We start from the raw sequence: 11,832 nt of genomic DNA on the forward strand, positions 1-11,832 counted from the left end.
GTCCGCATTGGCGTTGTGTACATGGAGATTTAATCTTTACATCTGACGTAATTCGCAGTTAGCAGTGTCTTCACTCAGGCTAACTTGGATGCTAGCTGGCTAGCTAAACAAAGCTGATACTGGGGCTGTAGCCATCAACTTTGTATCCTTACAGCTGTCACAGTTAACAGAGCGTCCTCGCTCAGGTTAACTCAGTGGGAAACTAGCTAAAACAAAAGCTGATACTGGGACTGCGTCCATCAACTTTGTATCCTTACGGCTGTCACAGTTAACAGAGCTGTCACAGTTAACAGAGCGTCCTCGCTCAGGTTAACTCAGTGGGAAACTAGCTAAACAGAGCTGATACTGGGACTGCGTCCATCAACTTTGTATCCTTACGGCTGTCACAGTTAACAGAGCGTCCTCGCTCAGGTTAACTCAGTGGGAAAACTAGCTAAACAAAGCTGATACTGGGGCTGTAGCCATCAACTTTGTATCCTTACAGCTGTCACAGTTAACAGAGCGTCCTCGCTCAGGTTAACTCAGTGGGAAACTAGCTAAACAAAAGCTGAGACTGGGACTGCGTCCAGCAACTTTGTATCCTTACGGCTGTCACAGTTAACAGAGCGTCCTCGCTCAGGTTAACTCAGTGGGAAACTAGATAAACAAAGCTGGTACTGGGGCTGTGGCCATCAACTTTGTAGCATTACAACGATCACAGTTAGCGGAATGTGCTCGCTCAGGCTAACTCGGTGAATGCTAGTTGTACTAAATCAGCATTGAGGTTGTGCCCATGGATGGTTTTGACGCATTACGGCTGTCGAGTTCGCTCCGGCTAACTAGAAGCTAATACTTGGTGTGTCCATTGATTGTTGTAAACATTATGGACATATCGGTAGCGGATATCAGTTAGCAGAGTGCCCTCGCTCAGGCTAACTGGTAGCACACCAAGAGTTACAGCGCCTGTCCAAGTGGAGAGTGTCCTCGCACTGTAAGGACTGTGGGTTTTTTTTGTCCGTTTTCACAGTAGCAGAGTGCTCTCGCTCAAGCTAACTGGTGGGACACCAATATCTGCAGCAGCTGTCTTAGTGAAGAGTGTCCTCGCTCCCCTCTCACTGTAAGGACTGTGTTCTTTTTGTCCGTTTTTCACAGTAGCAGAGTGCTCTCGCTCAAGCTAACTGGTGGGACACCAATATCGGCAGCAACTAGTTTAGTGAAGAGTGTCCTCGCCCCTCTCACTATAAGGACTTTGCCTGACCTGTTTCCACAGTGGCAGAGTGCTCTCGCTCAAGCTAACTGGTGGGACACCAATATCGGCAGCAACTATCTTAGTGAAGAGTGTCCTCGCTCCCCTCTCACTGTACGGACTGTGGTCTGTTTTGTCCGTTTTTACGGTAACAGAGTGCTCTCGCTCAAGCTAACTGGGGGGACACTAATATCTGCAGCAACTATCTTAGTGAAGAGAGTGGGCTTAGAGAGTGTCCTCGCCCCTCTCACTATAAGGACTTTGCCTGACCTGTTTCCGCAGTTGCAGAGTGCTCTCGCTCAGGCTAACTGGTGGGTCACCAATATCCGCAGCGGCTGGCTAAGGGAAGAGTGTCCGAAGGATCACTCGCCACTGACTGCCCCCTGCCTGTTCTCTCAACCTTCAGCAGAGCGCTCTCGCTCGGACTGATTGGGAATTCCGCATAAACTAGTGGGACAAGGGTTCCACCAGAATCGCGGCCATGTTCAACTCTCCCGGCTGTAGGACCTGTATAGCTCCTCTTCAGCCGGAGGACGGCCCTGACCTCTTGCCCTAGCAGGGAGAACCCAGGCAGGACCTGCGGCATCACGCCTTGAGCAGTAAGGTCTGCTAGGCTGGCCGAAGTGGAACACCTGATGCGGGAGGTCTACCTCCCCCTGTCAGGGCAGCTGAATCCAGACCAACCTACCCTGGTCATTGGTATGGCGCTTGCACGCCGGGCATACACAGCAGCTGGAGCATCCACCTGTGAGTGCCTTCTTCAGGCACCTTCCCGCCCTCACCGCCTTTTCTGTTCCTCCCTCCGAGGAATATCTGAGGGAGTTGCGTGCATGGTGGAGACACCAGGGCTCTCTCCCGCCTTACATCAGACCATGCAGGAGGTGGCAAATCTGGCCTTGCACGTATGCCAGCCAGTTCGACGACTATGGCGTCCATCAGTTTCCCCTGAGGAGACTCTGAGGCCCGATGCCAGGTGCCCTCGACCCAATGTCGGGTCAAAGATGACCTGCTATCCAGGGCTTAGGACACAGCAGCGCTGTGCACCGTATCGACAACTCCCTCTCCCACCTCATGCTTTCCCTCGCAGATTCTCTGCAGCGGGCTACTTCGACGCTTCTGCTCAGTGATGCTTCATTGCAGGCGTTTGCGCTCATATCGAGGGAACGTGGATGGATGATGTCCACCCTGGTTCAGACTCGCCGCCAGGTTTGGCTGGCGCAGTCACCCCTATCTGAGACATGTAGGAGGACCCTCCATACTGTCCCAGTGGAGCCTGGTGAGCTGTTCGAGTCAGCTGCTGTACAGGCGCTTCAGCGGACTGTTAGAGCTAGCCAGACCTGGCAGCAGTTCTCTGGTCTTTGCAGGGACATGCCTGCACCCCCAGACCTAGGGGTCCCATTTTTGGCCCACAAGGCCGTTTCTCAGCCTCCAGCTTACCCTAGTAGCGCAACAGGCCTCGGCGTCCTGCTGAGAGGCCGGACCGCTACCTATACAACCCTACTTACGTCCCCGTCCCCCCCGGCAGGGGTGCCAGGAGATGTCTCCAGGCCGGCTGTCAGGGTTCTTTCTCCCATCAGCGGATTTCCAAGGGAGAGTGGTGCACGTCTATCGACGCCTGTTCCCATGGTGCGTCACCACAACTTTCAGTCCTGGGTGCTTCCATTCGGACTCTCCCATCTCCCCATGGGTGTCCACAGTGTGTTACTGCTGTCCTTTCCCCCTGCAATCGCAGGGCGTGAACATACTGCCGTACTTAGACGACTGGCTGACCTAGGCGCCGTCCCGGCTTCAGGCGCCACAGGACACTGCTCGCCTTCTCTCACGTGGCCCGGTAGGCCTCAAGGTGAACATGGAGAGGAGCTACCTGAGCCCTTCTCAGAGCATAACCTTCATTAGGGTGGCCCTATGAGGGCCTGTCTGTCGCCCCAGTGCGGATGGCTGAACAGCCTTCACTTGGATGCCAAGTGGCACAGATACAGGGCAATAATATTATCGAAACAGTGTCTATTCATCTATTCACTATCCCCATGGAGGGAGTGCATATCTGGCGAACAGTGTCCCAGGAACCGAGCCCCAGGGGCTCGGTTCCATTCCACCAGGAGATTGTCACAACAGTTACCTGCCTCTCAAGGCGGGTGCAGGGTGACAGAACGGGACAGCCTGGGGGCAGTTGTCTGCTGAAAGACCGCAGGTCCAGGTTCTAGAGCTAGCGCTCGAGCACTTCCTTCCATGTTGAAGGGAAAGCATGTGCTTGTCCGGTGGACAGCACCTCTGCTGTGATTTCCCATGAACTATCAATGGGGCACCAGATCTGCAGAAGTTGCTACGGGGATCACCGTGGCCTTCTGACTTGGGAGGCCCCTCGCCTGACCAGCCTGTGGGCAATGTACCCACCAGGAGAATGGAACAAGGTTGTGGTTTTCCTGTTCCGTTACAAGCCTCCACCGGGAGAGTGGCGGCTGCAGCCAGACGTGTCGACCCACTGCCCCCACTGGGTCTCCCTGACGGAGGACCAGCCCTCTGGGTCAAGATGCCCTGGCTCACACGTGGCCAGAGGATCTTCTTTATGCCTTTCCACCATTCCCTCTGCTTTTGCTGTAAGCTTGTCAGAGTTCTTCCCCGACAGGAGGGATCTCCTGTCGCAACTAGAGGGTCGGATTTGGCATTCCAATCCCTGCCGCCTTCAATTAGGGGTCACGGGAGGGCCCGACCGGCTGCTGAGTGGCTGCATAGAACCAGTCTGACGGACTATTCTGAATGCCAGTGCGCGGTCTACCTGCCTGCAGTACAAGAAACAGGTGGAAGCTGTTCTCCGACTAGTGTGCGGCTCAGAACAAGGTCCCAGTACAGCGCCCCGTGCCTGCTGTACTGAGTTTCTACAGTCTCTCCTGGATAAGGGCCGGTCTCCCCTGCATGGGACCTACCCTTGGTACTGGACAGCTTATGCTTGTCCTTTTGAACCCCTGGCACAGGCGGAGCCTAGATGGCTATCAGCAAGACGGTTTTCTCCTTGCTGTCAATTCAGCTCAATGTGGGGGCGAGCTGCATGCCCTATCAGTGGAAGAATCATGTCTGAGGTGGAACTCAGATGGCTTGGGTGTCACTTTCTGGCCTAAGGCAGTGTTTCTCCCAAGGGGGTGGATACGGTCACATATAAACCGGCCTATCCAGCTGGCAAAGTTGACCCCCCCCCCCCCTCCCCCATCGGGAGAGGAGAGGTCAAGGCTGCTGTGCCCAGTGTGGGCCCTCAGAGCTTGTATGGCAGCCACCGCCTGCATAGTCAGTTATGGTGAGCCTAAGAAGGGCTGTGCTCCTTTTTAAGGGAAAAAGGAAAAACGGCACCTGTCCCACTGGATAGTGGAGGCCATTGCCGATACATACAAGGCGAGCGGCTGCGCTCGGCCATCCGGGGTGAAGGGTCACTACCAAGAGTGTCTCCACACCGAGGGCAAGCCTGAGTGGTGTGCCTGTGGGGGATACATGTGCGGCGGCCTCATGGGCATCGCCGAGCACATTCACCAAACACTACAGAGTTAACGTTGCCGGCCCTCACCCACTGGGGAGGGTTCTTGGCCAATTTTCTCTGCCGGAGCTATAAGGGGTAGTTACTGTGCTTCCTCGTGACTCTTTTGGTATAAGTCATCCAGTGTAAGCACTGCCTCTGGCGGTCAGTAAGGATGAAATAGAACGAAAGTTACGGACGTAACTACGGTTCTATGAATCCTGGATGACCGCCAGAGTTCTTGGTCACTCGGAATCCCGTGAACTCGCGAGAAGATTCCATAGGACTGAGCTCAGGATGACACCGGAACTTATAGATGACGGTGGTCATCCGAGGTCACACGTGACTTTGTTGATATAAATATTCGACCTGCGCATGCGCGAGACGGGATACATCCAGTGTAAGCACTGCCTCTGGCGGTCATCCAGGATTCATAGAACCGTAGTTACGTCCGTAACTTTCGCTTTATATCTCCTGGATTTATAAATACTGTTTTCTAAAACATATTCCACATCAACTTTACCATTTATAAAAATGTCAAAGCGGCCAAAACAAGCAAATAATGCGTGCTGAAGTTGGTGTCACAGCCATTTGACTGTATAATATTTATTTAGAACAGAGGAAAATAGTTTGGAAGCCACTAATACTCAAACACATTAATATTAGCCAACAATATCCGTAGCATTCAGGTCTCCTTGTCATCGTATTTCATGTGCAGAATACACATCAGAGTTCAATTGCACCATCTTCCAGTTCAACTCCATAACGATACGTCTTATTGGCTGTGTCAAAGTGTATGTGGTCATGCAATTTGTGTTTTCTTTAAAGTATTTCAAAGTGCTCACATTAGAAACTATCACACTGCAATGTTTGGGATGCTTCACACACAAACGTTACTGCCAACAGTAGAAAGGTGGTGGGCTTCAGAGAAGGAAGCGCTGTGCTGCCTTGCACTTGAAGGTATTCCAGTCGATGAGCCTCGCTGCTCTCTCTAGAAGTCAGCTTCATAGTCAATGTTTCCGAGGCCGTTTTCAGGGAGAGCATAAAGAGATTTACTCTTTTTCTTCCTGCTTTTTGCTCTCGTCTGCGCAGGGTTCTGGCTCCCAGAAAAGGACAGGTAGGCAGCGATGCTGTTTCTGACTCCGTAGCTCACCATGTTGTCACTGCGGCTGTCTGTGCTGACCAGTTGTCTCCTGTTCAGGGAGAAGATGGACAAACAAATGAAAACATAGCATCTTGTTGCGTACATTTTCTTGTTCACTTGTGAAAAAAATTTGAAAATAATGTACATCGTCTCATGGATTTTGCAATCCGTCCATCACAGATCTGCTTGAATATATTCAAGCAGGACGAGTTAATTCATTAATGAGCCAATTGAAAGAAAATTAATTTTGATCATCGCTTAATTGCGATGTAAATAACAAACATATCTGGTTCCAGTTTCAGGATTTACTGCTTTTCTTTTTCTTATATGATAAAAAAAAAATTTGGAAAGACAAAACTAGCAATTTTAAAAAGTCATGTTGGACTGAATTTGTAATGGTCATTTTTTACACTTATCGTTCATGTAATAAGCAAAACAATTCATTTAATATTATTTGATGAATTATTTGAAAATGTTACCAGCAGATAACTCAACATAATATCTGATATTTGCTATTTGAACTTACAGTACAAGACCAGTAATCAGATGACACCTAATAAACTACCATCTACATAATACTGTCATGCAGACAGATATACATATCGTACATATCGTACATATCGTCCCAGAGCCTCGAATGTACCTGTCTATTTTCTTCCAGTCAAAGTTCCGTCGCATAACTACAGGTGGATCTCCAGGAGATGCGTCTGATGGAGGGGTCATTCCTGACAGACAGGGGGAGGTTAACGCACAACACAGGCCATCTGCAAAGTCTGAAAAAGGCGAGGATAGAGGAAGTAAAACACTGCCCGCACGCTTACAAACAAACAGAACACATTTTGCATAATTTGCCTTTGCTATTTCACACTCTACTGCTCAGGCAGAAACACAAACCAAACTTCATCCATATTGGTCAAGAATATGGTATGCAGTAGTCATTACAGAGCATTCATATTTGTATCTTATTTCCTGTTTTGTTACCAAAAATCCCCTGTCAGAGCAGGAAATACATCAAAAGTCGCTGATAAGAAAGAGTTCTATATTAAGAAGATTATGAGTTATTTTCAGTGCTTAAGTGCATGAGATTGAGTCTTTGTGTGGGTGTGTATGACTACATGTCGTGATGAGAACACTCTGTTTTTTTATCTGTGTGTTCTTGCATCCACCCACCAGAGTAGTGGTTGATCATATCTTCAAGGCACTGGAAAGTGAGTCGAGGGGAGATGTAGTACCAGCTGTTGTCCAGTCTGAAGATATGATAATGCTTTACGTTCCTGTGCTTCACTGAGAGCGAATACACACCTGAGGGTATGACACAGAAATATTTCAATCATGACACCAAGCTACTCTGTTTTAGAAAACAAACACACAATGGTATCAGGTCAATGCAATTCAGCCACAACCCCAAAAAACATCAATAACTATTTACTGATTGGTATTGAAAGTGTTGTGACAAATGTAAAAGCAGAAGTAACGTGAATGTCTATCCTTCACCGCCGAGCGCATCTCCTTCCATGCATAGTCACTGTGGATCTTTGCATGATGAGAACAGAAAATATTCAGATCACAATATGACCACGCTTTCTTGCAGAGAGTCAGATGAGAAGATTGACACGACTCGTTCATCTGTTTGTAAAGCTGGAGTCAAGCGATGGTTCGCTTAGTTTAGCATAAAGAATGCGGAACAGAGAAAAGTTAGCCTTCTCACTGTCCAACGGTAAAAACAAATCTGCGTACCAGCACCTCCAAAGCCCAATCATTTATGTATTATTTCTCTGTTTAATCCAAAAGTGTAAAAACATAAATTTGTGGTTTTCCAAATGGTTAGGTGCCAGATCATTTTTTGGCTGCTTTGATTCTTGACTTCTGACTATTTTGAACTCACCCTCAGCGACTAAGCATATTTCCGAAAATGACAATTGCTTCAGCTTTTCCTTTGTTATTTTTGAGACGGAAATGATCGAGCAAATGGCGATGACGTGCATCAATAATCCCCTGCCAGAAATGAGATGCATGGGTCTTGAACACTGTGGTTGACCCAGGTCTGAAACTCTGTTAATTTTAGCCAACGTGATAATACCTCAACTGTTTTAAATGACATCAAAGTGTGTGTGTTCAGGTGGAAATATCAGTGAATACCATGTTCTTGACTCATGCTTTCGATAAGTCAAGAGCTCATCTTGGTTGATGGTGAACTCTGCTGTACTCACCTCTCTCCCTGGCGCTCTGCCTCACCAGGAAGGAGCCCACTCTGTTCCCAGGTAGACAGAGCAGCTCTTCGGCCTTCTGCCTCTCGACCCCCTCAAACAGCCAACTGACCAAAGAAAAAACATGCCGTGAGTTGAAGATCACATCACATCACACGTTGTTGAACCGTAGCAGGAAAATCTCATTGTTATTCATGACAACACCTTCAAATCGACACACATGACAATCTTGAGTCACTAACATCTCCCGCTTCCTGAGATCTTCGATAGTGTAGTGGAAAAAGATATTTCAAATTCAAAGAGATCAACTCGGCTGATTTCAGAGGACAGTGTCAGTGTGTTTCTACTTACCCATGGTATACTTTTGCCACATGGCTGTTGGGTATGTAGTTCTCCTTTTGTGTTTGGACAGAGCGTACTCTCCACCAGTAAGCCTCCCTGACCACGAAGAAGATAAGAGGAATCAACAACTGACCTTTTTGTGTGAACACTTCTCTTCACTGCAAAACTGAGAGCCTCCAAATTAGACTTTATTTCCTCAAAGTTGTTTGAGATCTTCCGTTTACCAAATGTACATCTGGTTGGGAAAACTGATTCTTTTTTAATCAAGAATGCAAAAACATGATCGTACTGAGCGAGGAGTCTGAGCTTCTCCCCCATCCTGTAGATGGGCTCGCTGATTTCAGGCGACGGGTAGTCCTGAAGCACCACCACCATGTCATCCTCCGAACCTGCCAAGCCCGATGATTATAGCGTTTACAAACACAGCCACATGCTGATGCACAGACGTCATGATTTGGAAAAGTCCAAAGATGTCTAAAACCAAACCTCTGAAATGATTGCCAATTATTTTTTATGTAGATGGAGACCATGACATCTCACTGCTGCTCTCAAAATTGCTGAGAGCAGTGGTGAAAGATTTCACTCCGCACTATGCAAAATACCATTATGTTATTTAAAAAAGAAACTTGGAGAGCTCTTACCTTTTAAACAGCTGTCTGTGTTGACTTTGCCCGTGGAACTCTCGCCTCGCATGATATTCCCCATCCTCCAGACGGACCAGACTCCAGCCTGAAGTCAGGGCAGAGAGACAGGTATACTGTGAATGTACTAACCGATTTCCACTCATCTACCGATCATTATTTTTGAAACCACTAAACTTCTCTTTGCTGCTGCACCACCAGGTTTTTAACTTCCTATAAGCTGACCAGTTAACGATCTCAACTGACACACTCTTTGCAGAATGGGGAAGCTGAGACTACATCGGATATCAATCAATTTTCCATTGCGACACGCAGCTGTACTGACAGTTCTGACAATACTGTTCCCAAGTTGCAAATTCATATTACATAATTTACATTATGATGCATTTCAACAGACGCCCCAGTGACGATACTCTTCAGTAACATCACACAGTGTTCAGTTGGCCGGGATGGAGAAATAACTGTCCCGTCAACACAGGAACTATGAGCTTACGCGTAGCAGAAGCAGTTGATGTGATGAAAAGGTAGACACCTACCTGTGGAACCTATAGCTGGCCTGCTGTGATGGCATCAAGTGTGGCGAGAGAGGTGAGAGTCCAAACGAGGCATGGTGGGGACCGTGGAGTCCAGTACTTGAGAAGTACCATGACAGCAATGACCTGTCACGGAGTGTGGCGACAGCGCTGCATCTGACTGCAAACTCACTTCCTGTATTGAAATGAGGAAGAGGGCCAGCAAAAGTGTTGTTGAGACACACGCAACAGATCACGGAACACACAACGGCTCTCTAATGGTGTTTGGAGTTACTGAAGCAACACTGTTGGCTCATGTTTTTTTATTAATCTACTAAATTATATGTTTGCTCATGTCTAGATCAACCCAAAACTATTTTATTAATGCCCAATAAGCTGCTGTTTAGAGATAAGTTCTGCTGTTATGGAAAGCACAGAAGAGCTGTAATGATTAGTCAGTTGATTATTGATTCATAATTTGAGTTATTTATACCATACCAAGCATGACCTTGTTCCGGCTTCTCTGAAGTAAAGCTGTAAGGCTTTTCATTCTTGTATGTGATAGTAAATTGAATGTCGTTGGGTTTCGGACTGTTACATTGGGTTCATTATCTTCTGACATTCTACGGATCAGTTACAGTAAAACTCCAAACTCTTTGGTAAATACACAAATGTTGTATTTCTTGCTAGAGTTAGATGAGAAGATTGATACTACTTTCATGTTTCTACATTAAATATTAAGCTGCAGCCAGCAGATGGTTAGCTTATTTTAGAAATAAAGCTCTCCACAGCGAGCTCTTTCCAACAGCAACACAATTTACCTCAGCACCTCTGAAAATGTACTAATTAACACAATAAATGTCGGGCTTTGGTTTTAGGACGGGTTATGACGATATCTTGGCTGGGACTAGTTGTTGGGTAACCAGCAGAGACCACAGGAAGTTACTGGTTCCTGGAAGATAGTGACTTCTTACTGGGACTTACAACTTGACACAACACAAATGTGGACTTACTTGGGACTTACAACACAAATGTGCTTTTTTTGTATTTGAATCACAGTGTTCTACCTCAGATCCCTTGTTACATAAGAATGTTCCTCTGTGCCACATGTTATTCTTAGGAAAACTTAGCTCATATATATAGTTACTGTTTTCCCTTGTCTACAGGCGTTGTGCTATGCTAAGCTAACTGGCGTCTGGCTCGTAGCTTTATATTCACAGTGCAAACATAAGAGTGTTATCAGTCTGCTCATCTAATTCCCAAAATGGAGAACTATTCCTATGCTCAATTCATCAAAACAATAATTAGCAGATACATATGAAATAAATAATAAGTGTTATTTGCTGCCCCAAAGTGAATTAAAAGTACATTTGAACCATATTGTCAGTGAATTATATAGGTTGAATTCCTCTTTCTTAAAGTCCACCACAAACAAAGAACTAATTATATTTATTGGAACTGACATGTTTAACACAAGTTATTTTTAGTCTGTGAACTAGTTTTTTGGCACAAAGGAAGTCAGCTTTTATCAGCTTTCATGCTCAGACACCCAGACATTGAATGTGACATGCTGCCACTGTGGTTATCTAAATGTGTAATGTCAAAGGTTAGCGCCTAGTGGTAATTTGCTGGTATGAAAAAGAATGTGAGAAACTCTTCTTAGTGATAGCTACGAATACACTGGAAAACAATCGTGATTGAGACAGAAGCATGTTTTGGGGCCGCTCTTCCGCTTTTAAGAAGGATGGTATTCATTTTAACAAGCTGGGTAGCCGCCTGCTAGCGGCTAATTTACAGTATGCTGTTCACTCCCATTCACATGATTGACTGTTTACACCTGGATCCCCTGTCCGCTGTCACTCTTCCTCTACGATCATTCATCAGCCGCATTCATCCCCCACAAGCAACACCAGCTCCCCCTGGCGGCATGGAGGATCTCCAGCCTCTAACGTAACTTCCACTCCACGACCCATGAGCATTCCCGTGAGAATCACAGACTCGCGCTCACGCCCTAGTTATGGTCGGTTTCGAGGTGCTGCACGAGTGATCCGTCATGTTGCACATACCCCCAAAGCTTCCTGTGCTGATGACGACACAGTGTCTTCCCCCATCAAAATGTGTCTGATTAATGCACGCTCTATAACAAACAAGGCTCACATTTTAAATGACTTGTTCACAAGTCATAATTTGGCTTTTTTATTTCTGACCGAGACCTGGCAACAGAATATGGAATGCATCCATTTCAATGAACTCTGCCCT

The 11,832-nt window shown here is 46.9% G+C and overlaps 1 protein-coding gene across 1 annotated transcript; it reads right to left on the minus strand.

Annotated features, from left to right (window-relative positions):
• Window positions 1-5,308: 5,308 nt before the first annotated feature.
• sla1a (Src like adaptor 1a) lies at window positions 5,309-9,716 on the minus strand. The gene is made up of 8 exons (XM_079288621.1): window positions 9,598-9,716; window positions 9,062-9,149; window positions 8,710-8,809; window positions 8,430-8,516; window positions 8,082-8,185; window positions 7,042-7,173; window positions 6,515-6,644; window positions 5,309-5,920 (listed from the first exon to the last, which is right to left on the minus strand). The coding sequence occupies exons 2-8, from the start codon at window positions 9,123-9,125 to the stop codon at window positions 5,719-5,721; spliced, it is 819 nt and encodes a 272-aa protein (XP_079144747.1). The 5' UTR covers window positions 9,126-9,149; window positions 9,598-9,716; the 3' UTR covers window positions 5,309-5,718.
• Window positions 9,717-11,832: the final 2,116 nt, after the last annotated feature.

Source organism: Melanostigma gelatinosum, assembly GCF_949748355.1.
Source record: "Melanostigma gelatinosum genome assembly, chromosome: 17".
NCBI lineage: Eukaryota > Metazoa > Chordata > Actinopteri > Perciformes > Zoarcidae > Melanostigma > Melanostigma gelatinosum.

Excerpts from the sequence above, each read along its gene's own strand:
- sla1a (XM_079288621.1), bottom strand. The coding sequence starts at position 9,125 with ATGGGGAATATCATGCGAGGCGAGAGTTCCACGGGCAAAGTCAACACA. Across the intron at positions 8,517-8,709 it reads AAGCTCAGACTCCTCGCTCA|GGAGGCTTACTGGTGGAGAG; the intron begins GTACGATCATGT and ends CTTCGTGGTCAG. Across the intron at positions 8,186-8,429 it reads GTGGCAAAAGTATACCATGG|TTGGCTGTTTGAGGGGGTCG; the intron begins GTAAGTAGAAAC and ends TTCTTTGGTCAG.